Source organism: Gobio gobio (assembly GCF_949357685.1).
Source record: "Gobio gobio genome assembly, chromosome: 9".
NCBI classification, from domain to species: Eukaryota; Metazoa; Chordata; class Actinopteri; order Cypriniformes; family Gobionidae; genus Gobio; species Gobio gobio.
The window spans coordinates 50,394,754-50,411,561 of NC_137115.1; the positions used below are offsets into that span (position 1 = coordinate 50,394,754).

At 41.1% G+C, this 16,808-nt stretch overlaps 1 protein-coding gene across 2 annotated transcripts in view; it reads left to right on the top strand.

The window, feature by feature from the left end:
- Positions 1-1,522: 1,522 nt before the first annotated feature.
- yap1 (Yes1 associated transcriptional regulator) overlaps positions 1,523-16,808 on the top strand; it is a 54,716-nt gene continuing 39,430 nt past the window's right edge. For both annotated transcript variants that reach the window (XM_079826093.1, XM_079826094.1), the window contains exons 1-2: positions 1,523-2,129; positions 4,246-4,481. In XM_079826093.1, coding sequence (XP_079682219.1) covers positions 1,929-2,129; positions 4,246-4,481 — 437 coding nt within the window. In that variant the 5' untranslated portion in view covers positions 1,523-1,928. The remainder of the gene's footprint in view (positions 2,130-4,245; positions 4,482-16,808) is intronic.

Sequence of the window (16,808 nt, forward strand, 5' to 3'; positions counted from 1 at the left end):
GTGAAAATTCAGTCCTGTCAACCATCAAAATGGCGTCTAACCAAATCCAATTGTTTAGTCTTTTAAATAAATTTGACTTAAAAAGTATCTCGAAAGGGCACACTTCTAAACATTACTCAAGATAATACAAACACCATTTAATTGTAAAAAAAAAAAAGCATGTGTTTACTACAACATTATATTAATTAAGTGACTCAAAATGTTAAGTAAAGTACCAAACATAGATTTATTTGTTGAAAATGTAGATTTTTTTTGTTACAATTACAACCCCACAGAGTAATTTTTCCCAGTGTGGAATTGTTTTCGATTAATTCATTTTGTTTTAATTAATTAAAATTGTATGACTTAAACAGCTCGTAAACATACTTTATAAAATGAAGTGACCCTTTAAACATGAAATCATCATGCAGTCATTCAAGACATTTATTAAGCGTTCTTTAAAATCGAGTCAAAACTGTTGAACCTTTTTTTTCTAAGACTTTTTCTGCAAATTGTTTTTTTTTTTCCCCTTTTCCTTGTCCTGTAAATCCTTACCACAGAGTCACAGAGTCAATCCGAAGGGTGGCGATCAAGTGTGATTTCACATCATTCACAAATGATAGTGTTACAACTCTCAACTAACTCCTTGGTCTCCCCTACATCCAGTTCATGATCACTAGAGTTTAATACGGGGATAATTCAAAGCAGAATCTAAATGACAAGGGAATGACAAAAACCACACGCATAATGTGGTTATTATATATGGCTTGCAGAGACTGTTCATGTTAGGGCTGGATATTGGTTGGCTGGTTAAAAAAAAGTACAAAGTAACTTTTTTTAATCCATTCATCATGCCCTTACAGTTCCCGCAGGGGATTAAAAGGGGTTCATAATCAGTCACTCAATGTTAAATGTATGGGAAAAGAGCCGGGCTCAGTCTTGACAAAATGATTTCTCAATGGAACGGGAAGGCTCATTTACATAACAATTATGGGAACTGCATGGAACTACTTTTCTGCGGCTTTCTACATAATGAAAGACAATTTATTTCTTTATTCATAAGGAAGCGAGTGCTTGAACTTCACTGGTGTATTTTTTTGTATAATGAGATTTATTCCATGTTGAGTGACACTTCACGGCAAAGCTAAAATATGAATAAAAAATTGTGACGCCTCCTAAAAACACAGACAAAAACAGCCTCGAATGAGCACTTTATTATAAAAGAAAGGCAAATTGCTGTGTCATGATGATTGTTTTATTACTATTATTATAAGCCTATTTGGTAGGCTAATGCACATACATTAATGAAAATATAAGCAAAAACTTTCAGCATGAAATAAACGATCGTCACATAAGACAATAACAGATATATAAGTACTTTATTAATCATTCTTGATGCTTGAAATATAAATATGCATGGACTAAATACATAGGCCCCCACACAGAAGGAAATCATGTGGCTTTAAAGGCCCTCGCTTACGCCCCGCCCCTCTGAGTCACTGGTCACATGACTCATAAAGTTTGATGTCCTGCCCAAACTTTCAGAAGTGAGAGAGAAGAAAAAAAAACTTAGTTAGGTTAGTGAGAGGGCTGTGATTTTCAAAGCTCAGTACAGTCAGTACCAATGTCTGCGTTGCAAGAGCCGTAAACTATAGGAAAGTCGCACGAAACGCGCATTAAAAGAGTTCAGACAGTTTATGAACGAGTTTAAAGGAGAAAGTTCAGTAGATATGCTTGTTTCCACATTTACTGGGGTGTTTTTGGGAAGAAGAAAAACACTGCGCTGCCTGCTTTTTTTCGCAAGGCTTGGATAATTCATAAAGTGGACGGACAGAAAACGGCTTTGCGCTGTTTGGATCTACTTTTTCGCCGTTTTATGGTCGCGGTCAACTTTTCTGTGTATACCATTTCAGTCGGATAGGAAGAAGAGCTATCTTTCATTTGGAGTCATGGATCCGAGCCAGCACAACCCTCCTGCCGGCCACCAGATCGTCCATGTTCGGGGAGACTCCGAGACCGATCTGGAGGCTCTTTTTAACGCTGTGATGAACCCGAAAAACACCATCGTCCCCCCTTCCGTGCCGATGAGGATGAGAAAGCTGCCAGACTCATTCTTCAAGCCGCCAGAGCCAAAGTCCCACTCCAGACAAGTAAGACCACCCCCACAGAAACCACAAACTATTTCCACAAACTTTTCCTGCGGCTGACACCGAGACTGGCGCGCGCACAGTTTCACGCGACTTTCCTTCGTCGATTATTAGCAGTATATATATATATATTTTTATTTTATTACATCAACAAGTAACAGTGAACACTGCATTAAGGGAAAATAAAGTATCTATTGATAATATATATGACAGCAAGTTACAGCCAAAAATAATGACATGTCAATCATAATTTATAACAATTGTTTATAATAAAAAATAAACAACAAACTAGCTTCTCAGTCAGAACATAAGTCATAATGCCTTAGAAATGTTACCAACTGCTCCACAGGATAAATGGCTAACTAGAAAGTTAGCGTTAAGAAGCTACTGCAAACCAGAAACATTTAGTTTGATCTAATGTTTATTAAAAATCTCAATAGCCTAAAAGTCTAATTCTCTTTTATTATGCACTCTAAAAATGGGTCAAACACAGCCGTAAACATTTGTATTAATATTTCAAAACCAACGGTTGGGTTTGTCCATATTTGACTCAAACATGGGTTGAAACAACCCAGCACTATTTGAATTTGGTTCCATTTTGGCTGTACCCTGGTACAGTGACGGTAATAACATCATTTAGTCAAATATTTGTGTACTTATTGGGCTTAAATGTCTTGACACACAGTACAAAGCCATTCACTAGCTGTGTACAAGTCACTGTCAAACAATACGATCTATTTCAATGTTTGATTTCAGTAAGTTAGATGGTAGGTAAATATTACACTTCCCCCAACGTTATTTTAGTTGTGTGTTATATGAAACATTCCGTTACTGTTTTACACAGGGGAACCTCAACGATTCAGTGTATGAGTGAGTTTTTGGAATGATTCAGACTGAATCGCTAAACGATTCAGACCATTTGCTAACCCGCTTTACCAGTTCATTGAAGAGAACCGACTCAAACGAGTGATTCATTTCGCGATTTGCTAGTTGTGATTCTAAACATCCGAGTCCCGTGTTCTGTTCATTACAATTCCGTCACTGACCTTTACTTTTATCGCTTTGTCTTTCGAGGGTATATTTTGCCTGATAAACACTGCATTTTACACAATAATGGCGATATATTAATGTTCCGTTTTATAGTTCACAGTTCAGTTTAACAAACCAAGTCCGTTTTATAGTCTTTAGTTTCAAGCGATACTTAAATCGGTCGTCTGTCGTTTGAAGCCTAATAAAAAGTTGTACAACAACAACAACATAAAAAAGAGTTTATAAAAGTAATCGAGTTTTCTCGATCCTGGAATCACATCTCGCGCATGCGCACACGTTGAGTTGTGTTGAAAAGTTGCCCCAGGACAGCCTGTTTCCTACTTAGCTCCTCCTGAAGTCTGCAGCGTAGGCCACATCCGTTTCTTAACCTTTTGTTATTGTAAAATAAGATGATAAAACTAATGAAAGCAACACTCAGCTATGATTCAAGTGGACAGCAGTGCCCTTGTGTAAAAACTGTATCGGTTGTTTTTCACGTTTCAATGTTTGGTATTTTTATTCATGTTGGAAAAAAGTTTTGTTATACTTCATATGCACGTTGCCATTATTCACTGGGGGAAAAAAAACGTATTGTGCATTATATTTTATACTTTGGATAAAAACTTGCATCCGTGCATCACTGAGCTCATCAATATCACAGCAGCAAACGAAACAGATTTTTTTCCCCCTCATGTTTCCTTTAAAAAGTTACAGGCTAGTTAAGCAGAAAGAATGTTCTCCGTAACAAATTATACATATGGAGGACTTTTATGTCATAAATAAAACACGAAAAAAGGAAAGAAAACAACATTTATAAAGAACAATGCTTTAACGAATATGAATGCATTTATGTAGTGTATTATATGCAACCCTAATTTTGTTATAATTTCAGAAGTCCAAAAAGAAAAATCTATTTAGTGTATGATCTTTGCAATGGTGCATATTGTAGTTACATAGGTTGAGAGGATTTGGTGTTTTGAATATTTAGGTTTAAACATAAGTCTCTTCGCTTTTTAAGGGACTTTTATAGCCTTTTTGCTTTCAATCTAATCCTAATCTGAATGTCTTGTAATCCTCTCTCCCTCTACAGGCCAGCACAGATGCAGGTACAGCTGGCACCCTCACGCCCCAGCACGTCAGGGCACACTCCTCGCCTGCCTCCCTGCAGCTGGGTACCGTTTCCCCTGGCACGCTGAGCAGCATGGGTCCCGCAAACGCCCCACCTCAGCACCTCCGCCAGTCCTCGTACGAGATCCCCGATGATATGCCACTGCCCCCAGGTTGGGAGATGGCCAAGACCCCTTCGGGACAGAGATACTTCTTAAAGTGAGTTGTCATGCTTGATATGACGCAACATTGTTTGGTGGTGCTTCATGTCTTTTGAATTGGTAAGGCATTGTTGTCCTTTAGATTGGGGTTAAAGCGATAGTATAAATTGTGTCTTCTAAAGAGACACAATCGCTTTATATGATGAACAGGTTAAATTGATCACATTTAAACATTGATCAGACATGCATAGAGCACTTCAAATATGGTAAATGTAAGCTCAACCACACTTGACTGACACACGTGAACAAACTTGCGGTTTTCGCGCTAGCTCAAACATGCTGAATGAACCTTGCGTGTCATGCAAACATGCTTGAGCTTCTGTTCACCAAATCTACGCTTGTGGATCAATGTGTATATGTTTTTTTGGGTGAACTACCCCTTTAAGTGTGCGGTGCGACCAGTCATTTTAGAAATGGAACTCTTTCTTCATGTATTTAAGGCCCTGTTTACATCTGGTATTAAGATGCGTTTTGGTCGATCGGATCACAAGTAGATGAGGTAGACACATTCCCGTTTACTCCTGGTCTTTTATTCCATCTCTTTATCCACTTTCAACCACTTCCATCCTGTTTTTTTATCAAGGGGAGGGTCTATGGGCAAGTGAATGTATGGACTTTTTCAGATCTTTCGAACTAATGGATGAAATAAACGCTGCTCTGACAGCCACAAGACCAGCCGAACGCTGTGAGTGTGTGTTAGAAATGCATTGGGCTTGGTACGTTTTCCGACTTCAAACCAAACTTGGGTCTCCAGCCGACGTATAGTCATTTGGCTAGCGCGCTTCCCATAATGTTTACGCATTAGGTCGGTAGGCGGAGAGTGGGCGGTCTTTTGTGGCTGTTCGAAGGCATTGGATCATATGAGCGTCTACCCTACGAAAGCAATCCGGTCAAATGTGTTTTCGACTCCCTCTAGAAGTGGTCGAAAGTGGACAAGCTCAAAACGTTTTAGACCACGCTTACACCTGTGTTTACCATCGTCCACTTGTGATCCAATCGACCAAAACGCATCTTAATACCAGGTGTAAACAGTGGACAAAAAGTCGTTCAATGTTGTTTTGAACAATAGCTACATTAAGAAAATGGCTGCATCTGTAAATATGCAGATGAAAGCTCATTTTTAATCAAAACACCCAATAAGGAATCTTTTTTTCCAGCTGGTTTATAGTTTTTACTACAGTGTGTTAGCCTGTGTGCCAAGGTTTCCTTCTCTGTGTGTGTGTGGGGGTACTTAGAGCTTCTGCGGATTGGGTTTCAGAGGGGAACAAAGACCCAGTGTAGAAGCGTAGAACGAGTGGAGGACGGGCTGGCCTGGTAAACTCATCTGCCTAGCCGCATAAGCCTGTCCACAGGACACAGGCCGCACACGGGAACAGATTTAAGGAGTACATTGTGTCTTTTTGATATGTCCCATTCAAATTCTTATTTATTAAATAGCTGCAATATCAGGAGTGAATTTTTTTAATTCAAAGTCTGGAACTGTGACCCTCTGACCAATAGCTTCTAGACAAACATGATTAGTCTCCAATTTACTATGATAAAACAGAGAGCTTTTAAAACCAGATGTTTAGAAGAGGAACATCTGGAGAACATCTGCTTCATTTGGACCAGATCTCCAGGAATTGTGCAAAAGGGGGTTGAGGGACAGGAAGGGGGAAACGCCATTCGTGTAGACGGCTCACAAGACCAAGGCTAATGTTTTGGAAATGTTGCAACTGCTAATGCATCCAGCAATGAGGACGACTAATCCTAAAGACTCGGCTCCGAATGTATTCTGGTAGCTCTCGCTCCTCCTTAATGGAAAAATAAAGCACGTTTTTAGCAAACATTGAGAAATACTCGCTGTGATCTTCACACTGATGCCACTGCTCGAACATCTCTTCTTGTCTGTACATCCCCTTCTTTTTAACTGTTTGTGGTTTTAGAGAAATGCAGGCTCATTTTATTCATCGTCTTGTTGTTGTTGACTCTAGTTTTGTTTGTGGATAACTTTCCCACACAAAGCTGTCATGGTTTGTCAGCGAATCCTCATTTTTGTAGCGAGCATAGCACTGTCACCGCCTATCAAATAAATGCAAGGAGCTGAAAGAAGTAGTCAGATGCCTTTGAGCCTTATGAGTGGGGTTTCTAAGACAGTGCGTCAGATTAAAAGTGGTCCAACTTAAAATGGGTCTCGAGACCCTGGTGTTCCACAACGGGAACGAATCCGATTCAGTTCAGGTGAATCTGAAACCTATTTTTGGGTATTGTTTATGGGCTGGTACACACCAAGTTGACAGTCGGCCATCGGGCAACATCAGTCAGCTTAGTTTTTTTTGGTGTGTTCTGCACCGTTGCTTCTAGTTGGACGTCGCTGGGTTTTTTTGGGCCAATTCAGCATGTTGACTCTGCGTCGGGCTGTCATGATTGGCTGTTCAGCTTAGCGAACGAGTCAGTGCATGAATAAAAGTGATGAAAGCAAGCAAAAGAAATCAAGACGGTACAGACAGAAGGCTGTTATAATTTTACGTCATCTTACCTGAGCATTCGAATGCACATATTTTCATTATAACATGAGCCGACTGAAAAGATCAGTGTGATTGATATTCAAAATGCTAAGCAAGAGCTGCTTTGTTTCCGGTTTGTATCTGTGGTCCTAGTTTGGGTTTCCCTTTTTGAATCACGAAAATAGACTATCGATACCCGCTGATATAGATAGATATTTACTTACACGCAGCCGCAGAACGCACATGCTTGTTGACAGTCGCCTGTCGGCTTGGTGTGTCCCGAGCTTAAGACAGTGTGTCAAGTTTAAAATAGTCCAACTTAAAATGTGTCTTGCAATGGGTATTTCGTTCCATTGCTTTTTACATCTTATATAAACTCCTAAGAACGAGTCTGATTAAGTTCAGATGAATCCCTGTTACATTAGCTTGGTTTCCATCTAGCTATTTGTATGCACATTTTAGGATATCGCATAAAACCGCTGGATGGAAATGGCAAGATTTAAAAAACTTAAAGGTCCTGTTCTTCGTGATCCCATTTTTCAAACTTTAGTTGTTAGTGTGTAATGTTGCTGTTAGAGCATAAATACTACCTGTAAAATTATAAATCTCAGTTCAATGCCAAGCGAGATATTTTATTTCACAGAAGTTCCCTTTCAAAGCCTACAGCGAACGGCCGATTTGGACTACATCCCTGTACATCCTGCTTTAATGACGTCAGTAGAACAGTTTGTTGAATAACCTCCGCCCACAAGAATACGTAAAAAAAGGGGGCGTGGTCTTGTTGCTCTCCCACGTGGAGAAGAGGAAGTGTTGCGTTCGGTTGCGTTTGTAGAGTGTTTGTCGCCATGTCGTTCAGACGCTGTTATTTTCATCCCGGAGTCAAATCACCTTTGTTTTGGCCTTCAGGGACGCTGTAGTTTGAGCACGTTCATCTCCCCGTTATGGTAAGAGGCGTGACCTTTCCGGGCAACGTGCGCTAAGCTGCTGTCGAATCACAACACGGGAACCGCTGGCACAATCAGAACTCGTTACGTATTTCTAAAGGAGGGACTTCATAGAATAAGGAAATCCTCAAGCCGTTTTTAGGACAGTGAAAACAGCGGAATGCAGATAAGTAAATTGTGTGAAAAATACTGTTGTTTTTTTTTACACGCGAAACATGAACACATGTTATATTGCACACCGTAAACACAATCAAAGCTTCAAAAACACAGGAAAAACGGGTCCTTTAAGCGTTCAATCGAGGCAGCTACATTTTTTTATCTGATAAGAAGACACCAGCATAAATAAACTATGATGGAAACCCATTTACCGAAAAAATCCCTTGATGCGCAACACAAAACTCATGACTTTGCCTCAACAATGGATGTGATTGGATAACTGGACTAACCAGTGGACCAATTGCACAGCATCTCAAATGTTGGTTTGATTATTCTGAAATGCCTGAGCCAAAATCTGTAGTTAAAATGATGGTTTAATTCCCTCCCAGGAACATCTCACATGATTGCGTTCACAAACACCAGCATCCGAACGCAAGATAACATGACAGTGTTTATTGCGTTTCATCTGCACGCTCTGAGACGCAAGTCATTTATGATGTAGTTGAAAAAAGCCACAGTGGCTTCCCTGAATGCATTTTTATTTTAATATAAATATTTTATATTTAGCATCAGTTAGAAAGTGACGATTTTGTTGGGATGGAAATGCTGCTTTATTAGAAAATGTTTTATGCGATATTCCAATTTTGTTGGAAAGTTAAATTCACAACTTTCAAGTGAAATGTAGCTGTTGAGTGTTTTCATGTCAGTTGTGCATTTTTCTGGCAAATTATAGATTTACGATTATTTTCTAAATACGAATGAATTTAGCAAATGCATAAAATGTTGAATAATTCAGTTTTTTGTGACTCTCATTGCACATAGAAAGTGTTTGATTGACGTGAAGTGATTGAATCTAGAATCACTGGAGGCTTCAGGAAGCTCGCCCAGGAAAACAGAAACGCACTCCTATTTATAATTAGGACCTCTTCAGATGAGGGGTGGTGACAGGGCTGTGAGCCAACCTGTTTGAAACCATAACAAGCTCACATTACTTTCAGGTGACCACTACTGTTCTGCACATACAGTACAAGTCCTTTTCCCCTAAGGCCAGAGATTTCATTAGAGAGCATGTATTTTACCATTCATTTCGGTAGCAGATAAGCAGACGGCTGTGTGTGAAGTATCCCGATGGCTCTCTCGTTCAGCCACATGTGAGTCACACAGCTTAGGGAAGTCTGACAAGCAGCCTGGTTTCCGCTTCGGCATGAATGAAAGTGCAGTTTGTGAATCCGCTCAATAGAGATAAAGTCGAGAGAGAGAGAGAGAGAGAGAGAGAGAGAGAGAGAGAGAGAGAGCATCAGCGGGTTGCTTTATTCATCCAGTGACACTCATGTGACCCGGTCAGATATAGACAAACAAACAAGATTGAGAGACTCTGAACACACAGTAACAGATCTATCGCATTAAAGCTAGTTAGATTTTAGCCGTGAACGGTTACACTGTAACCTTTTTGTCCTTCTATATTTAGTTCAGCCTTTGCTCAGGCCCTCAGTGGTGTCCCGTGACACTTTGATAGCGGGATGAAAATGACAGGAAGCACAAAGCTATCAGAAGTCGTAATCAACCTGCAACACCCAGTCATTTGAAGACGCTTTCAACGCCGCCTCAAAAGCCCGGGATTATAGGGAACAAGTTCTGTGGCGCTTCCAGATGTTTGTTGTTGAGCTTCCTGAGAATTAAAAAAAGGAGTACACTATTTAAAATAAAGGTCCTAAAACTAAGGGGGTTTTCACAGGGATGCCATTAAAGAATCATTTTAGGTCCAACGAAGAACCTTTTAAGTGAACAGTTCTTAACAGTCCATGTTTTTCTCATAATCTAAAGAACCTTTTCTGGAATTGAAAGGTTCCATGGATGTTAAAGGTTCTTCATGGAACCAATAAAGAACCTTTATTTTTAAGATTATACTGTACTGGAGGCACTATTATTACATTTAGAGATAATGTAAAAGACCAGTTGCTAAAACAAAATGTTTACAAACATAAAAACTATAAACGTGTAAAAGTTCTCCTTGCTCCACAACAAACGCGATTTAGAACAGAACAAGAAACATAAGCATAAATTATAGTGCCATTCACTATAAACAACCTTTATTTTAAACGGCAAGCCTAAACGCATTTGTTCTCTAAACGATTTTAAAGGTGCAGTGTGTAAATTTTAGCGGCATCTATTGGTGAGGTTGTGAATTGCAATAGCCCACTGCTCATCCCTCCCTTTCGGAGCACATAGAGAAGCTACGGTGGCCAACACAGGACAAAGATGTTGTCGTCGGAGAGAGCAGAGAGTGACTAGCACTCTGTAGAGAAGTTTGTCCGTTTAGGGCTTCTGTAGAAACATGGCGGTGCAAAATGGCGACTTCGCTTTAAGGGACCTGCGGTGTATGTAGATAGAAACGGCTCATTCTAAGGTAATAAAAATATAATGGTACTAGGGCTGCCACTAACGACTTATTTTTATATAGATTAATCTATCGACTAATTTATCGATTAATCTATCGACTAATTTATCGCAATAATTTGCAAAAATTTTACTTAAAAACATTTAATTTAACTTGCACCGTTGGCCTTCAGTAGTGTACTATAAAAAAAGTATACATGTAAACAAGCCCTTGACAAAATGTAAAACTAAAAGAGTAAAAATGTAAAAAGGTACAAATTTGTAAACCAACATAACAAAAAAAAGAGAATATCAGCACATACTTTTTATATAGAATAGTGTTGTCACGATACAAAAATTATGACTTCGATACGATACCAGACTAAATACCTCAATACCGATACTGAATCAAAAAACTGTAAAAGTATTTGAATAATATGACAGAACTATTCATTGTTTTATCGTTGTTTTAGGGTTAAAAAAAACCCCTAAAAATTCACTTGGCCGGCATGTTCCTGCCCTGCCCTGCTTCACACAGAATATTAGGTCCGGCCCTTTAAAGGGTAACTAAACCCTAAACCAAACTTTTTTTAGTTAATGATCTGTAATACTGGGGCTTTATTAATGCTGTTCATTGATTCGAGTAAATGTTTTGACATTTGAGTATAAAGTGTTTTAATTCTATAAAATATGGTGTAAAACCGCCAAAGTGCTGCCCTCTTAAGGTTGAACGGTGGCTACTGCAGTTGAATTTTCCTATTGGACGTTGTAGGTCATCGTGACGTAGGATGGCACTTCCAACGGCTCACTATCCGCGCCCCTGACACGAGCTCACCACGCCCTCAGAAATGTTTCCCCCAATCACATGATGAGAACGGCTTCACTCCAGTATGAACTGTCATATTACATGAAGTAGAAACATTATGAATGAAACTGACTTGACACTTGCTTTAACATTGTAATGAATAAAATACGGTTAAATAATGCAGTTGTCAGTAGCTACACGTCAGGCTTTTCTTGCGATATTATTGCCGCCCGTCATGTGTACAGATAATTTTCATACATGAGACGCGCTTTCAAACCCTGACACGCAAGTGGTTGCCGCGGTAACGGACAACAATACCGTAACGTGCTGGCGTATATAGTCTTAACTTATTTGAGGAAATCCGTTTATAATAGGCTTTTAGGTCTGAACTTATTGGTCCTGCGCTGCTTATTGATTCAGTTAATTTGAATGAAAATACATCATATGTATATCAGATATCTGATCTATTTTTAGGAGCATTCAGTGTAAGGATTTGACTGTTCGTAGATTAGGTCAGTTCTCTTGCGCTGCTGCTTCACTGGCATCGTCGGCATCGGGAGTTAACGCAGTTTGAGCAGTGGCTCGCATTGATAAGGCTCTGGGTCTGTGTCTACAGACAATTCACCCTCGTCCACTTCATGTGAAGGTAGGAGAATGACCGCTCTGTTGCAATTTGCAAACCTGGCGTCACTCCAGTCATTCTCCATCTTTGCGATTCGCGAGTCAGACAGCTGTCAATCAACCCGTCAGTGCGGGTGTCAGGTGCACGCCCTCCGCTCAGCCCCGCCCTCGGTTCATCCCCTCTGTCTCCGCTGGGCTCCGCCCACTTTTCCATCATTTTTCAAAAATTGCCAGTGGGTGGAGTTAAGCTCTAAGCAGGGGTTTAGTTACCCTTTAAGAGCTGCTCCGACCAAATTCATTGTAACACCCGATTTCTCATTCAACTCTGTATACGTTCACTAAAGACATATCCGACTGCATTTACCCGAATACTCGGCCAGGATGTGCATTTTTACATATTTTTTACCATTCAAACCCAATAATCCGCAAAACTGGCGTCGTGATCTGTGAGTGAAAGCAAAGCACTTTTCTGTTACGTTCTTTTTCCTGAGCTGGGCGTATATATTTGACTGTTCTGCTTCCATTGTTTAGTGAACGGTGGAAGCAGAGCTCACACACACGTCCTTACTCCTGCTGTCAAACATCGACAATTTCATATCATGCCCAACTTACCCAGTCGACTAAGATTTGATGTCGACTAATTAACAGCGTCAACGCAGTCGATTGTATCGACCAATCGTGACAGGCCTAAACGGTACATTATGTAAGGTTTTTATACACCACTGAAAACATAGTTAGTGGTGCTTGCGTAGCAAGGCATCACTATTACTATCTTGCCCCACAACGGTTTTAGTGATGCCTTGCGCAGCAAGGCATCACCATCACTCTCAAACATACTTATTAGTGGGCCTTGCGAAGCAAGGCATCAATATTGTTATTCTCCATACTAATTAATATTCGTGGAGCTTGTTTAGCAAGGCGTATATATACTATGTAACAGGAATGGCTTATTAGTGGTGCTTGCGTAGCAAGGCATCACTATTACTATCTTGCCCCAGAACGGTTTTAGTGATGCCTTGCGCAGCAAGGCATCACCATCACTCTCAAACATACTTATTAGTGGGCCTTGCGAAGCAAGGCATCAATATTGTTAATCTCCATACTTATTAATATTCGTGGAGCTTGTTTAGCAAGGCGTATATATACTATGTAACCCAGGAATGGCTTATTAGTGGTGCTTGCGAAGCAAGGCATCACTATTACTATCTAGCCCCAGAACGAGTTTTAGTGATGCCTTGCGCAGCAAGGCATCACCATCACTCTCAAACATACTTATTAGTGGTGCTTGCCAAGCAAGGCATCAATATTGTTATTCTCCATACTTAATATTATTAGTGGGGCTTGCGTAGCAAGCCATAAATATTTAATATCTCACCCCAGAACGGTTTATTTTTTTTATTCTTCTTCTTCTTCTGGACACTTTTTCGGCGCGCTTCTCCTCCCACAAATTTTGTCACAGACCCATGAATGAGGCGTCAAATCGACCGGCCTATACGGGAATGGTGTGCTATATCTTTTCTAAGGGATCGGGGGTGCGCTGTTCGCCCCAGGGGCGAAAAAGTAACCGAAAAGTCAATGGGATTTAACATTGCGGACACTTTGACCCCTCATAACTCTGAGAGAGGATTTCGGAGAAACTCGTGTGTCACCACATTTGAAGAGACTGACAGGCCCTGTAAGATGACACATCTCAATGGGGTATAAGTTGTACCCCTGGGGCGCTAGAGCTCCCCAAAATTCATCAAATTTCCCCATTGACTTATAATGGGGAGGGACGTCCCATAAAACGCATGTGTTTCTCTTACTATAGGAAATTGCATAGGGATTTTGTATTGACCACAGCTCTGGCTCACAGTGTCTGAGTGACAAGGGGGTGGGCTCAATTTACTCAGACAGCCAATCACTATCTCAGGATGATTGTCAACCTATGAAGCCACGCCCTAGCAACCATTTAGAGCTCCCTAGCAACTGATCCCATAGACTTCCATTGAAAGAGATCAAAGGGATATCTTTGGATAGAAGTGTCCTAGAAACATGAGGGTGGGTTTGTTTGACTCGGGGCATAAACAGCCAATCACAAGTCACCTTCAACACTTCCTAGCCACGCCCTAGCAACCATTATAAAGCACCCTAGCAACCGTTTACCAAGACCTATATCTCTGCCTCAGAACATCATAGAGGCATGGGGGTTGGTTTATATCATTCACACTGACAAGCAGCCTTTGGAGTATTGTCATTGGATGAAGCCAAGCCACTCCATAGCAACCAAACAGAGTACCCTAGCAACCGTTTACCAAGCCCTATATCTCTGCATCAGATCATCATACAGACATGGGGGTTGGTTTATATCATTCATACTGACAAGCTGTATCCATTGGATGCTGCCAAGCCACTCCATAGCAACCAAACAGAGTACCCTAGCAACCGTTTACCAAGACCTATATCTCTGCATCAGAACATCATAGAGACATGGGGGTTGGTTTATATCATTCATACAGACAAGCAGTATCATCATTGGATGCTGCCAAGCCCCCCTAGCAACCAAACAGAGTACCCTAGCAACCGTATACAAAGACCTATATCTCTGCTTCAGCACATCATAGAGGCATGGGGGTTGGTTTATATCATTCATACAGACAAGCAGTATCATCATTGGATGCTGCCAAGCCCCCTTAGCAACCAAACAGAGTACCCTAGCAACCATATACCAAGACCTATATCTCTGCTTCAGAACATCATAGACACATGGGGGTTGGTTTATATCATTCATACAGACAAGCAGTATCATCATTGGATGCTGCCAAGCCCCCTTAGCAACCAAATAGAGTACCCTAGCAACCATATACCAAGACCTATATCTCTGCCTCAGAACATCATAGAGACATGGGGGTTGGTTTATATCATTCATACAGACAAGCAGTATCATCATTGGATGCTGCCAAGCCCCCCTAGCAACCAAACAGAGTACCCTAGCAACCATATACCAAGACCTATATCTCTGCATCAGAACATCATAGAGACATGGGGGTTGGTTTATATCATTCATACAGACAAGCAGTATCATCATTGGATGCTGCCAAGCCCCCCTAGCAACCAAACAGAGTACCCTAGCAACCGTATACCAAGACCTATATCTCTGCTTCAGAACATCATAGAGGCATGGGGGTTGGTTTATATCATTCATAGAGACAAGCAGTATCATCATTGGATGCTGCCAAACTCCTCCATAGCAACCAAACAGAGTACCCTAGCAACCGTTTACCAAGACCTATATCTCTGCCTCAGAACATCCTAGAGACATGGGGGTTGGTTTATATCATTCATACAGACAAGCAGTATCATCATTGGATGCTGCCAAGCCCCTCCATAGCAACCAAACAGAGTACCCTAGCAACTGTTTACAAGGACCTATATCTCTGCATCAGAACATCGTAGAGGCATGGGGGTTGGGTCTTTTGACTCAGACTGGCAAATAGTCTTTAAATGTCACCCCATAAATTGTATAGCCACTCCATAGCAACCATATAGAGTACCCTAGCAACCGTACAAACACATGAATAGGACATATCTCAGCTCCAGAACATAGTACAGACTTGGGGGTGGCCTCTTTTGTTTCGGGTGAGAATCCAGTACACACAACATAGCATCCGAGAGGATTTTTTTGCCACGGCAAGCACCACTCACATTTTCTTCAGGAAATGTACATTCTAGTTATTCTTCTTCTTCTTCTGGCCACTTTTTCGGCGCGCTTCTCCTCCCACAAATTTTGTCACAGACCCATGAATGAGGCGTCAAATCGACCGGCCTATACGGGAATGGTGTGCTATATCTTTTCTAAGGGATCGGGGGTGCGATGTTCGCCCCAGGGGCGTAAAAGTAACCGAAAAGTCAATGGGATTTAACATTGCGGAGACTTTGACCCCTCATAGCTCTGAGCGAGGATTTCGGAGAAACTCGTGTGTCAGCACATCTGAAGAGGCTGACAGGCCCTGTAAGATGACACATCGCAATGGGGTATAAGTTGTACCCCTGGGGCGCTAGAGCTGCCCAAATTTCCTCAAATTTCCCCATTGACTTATAATGGGGAGGGACGTCCCATAAAACTCATGTGTTTCTCTTACTATGGGAAATTGCATAGGGATTTTGTATTGACCATAGCTCTGGCTCACAGTGTCTTAGAGACAAGGGGGTGGGCTCAATTTACTCAGACAGCCAATCACTATCTCAGGATGATTGTCAACCTATGAAGCCACGCCCTAGCAACCACTTAGAGCTCCCTAGCAACTGATCCCATAGACTTCCATTGAAAGAGATCAAAGGGATATCTTTTGATAGAAGTGTCATAGAAACAAGAGGGTGGGTTTGTTTGACTCGGGGCATCAACAGCCAATCACAAGTCACCTTCAATACTTCCTAGCCACGCCCTAGCAACCATTATCAAGCAGCCTAGCAACCATTTACCAAGACCTATATCTCTGCCTCAGAACATTATAGAGGCATGGGGGTTGGTTTATATCATTCATACTGACAAGCAGCCTTTGGAGTATCATCATTGGATGCTGCCAAGCCACGCCATAGCAACCAAACAGAGTACCCTAGCAACCGTTTACCAAGATCTATATCTCTGCATCAGAACATCATACAGACATGGGGGTTGGTTTATATCATTCATACTGACAAGCTGTATCCATTGGATGCTGCCAAGCCACTCCATAGCAACCAAACAGAGTACCCTAGCAACCGTTTACCAAGACCTATATCTCTGCATCAGAACATCATAGAGACATGGGGGTTGGTTTATATCATTCATACAGACAAGCAGTATCATCATTGGATGCTGCCAAGCCATGCCATAGCAACCAAACAGAGTACCCTAGCAACGGTTAACAAAATCTATATCTCTGCATCAGAACATCATACAGACATGGGGGTTGGTT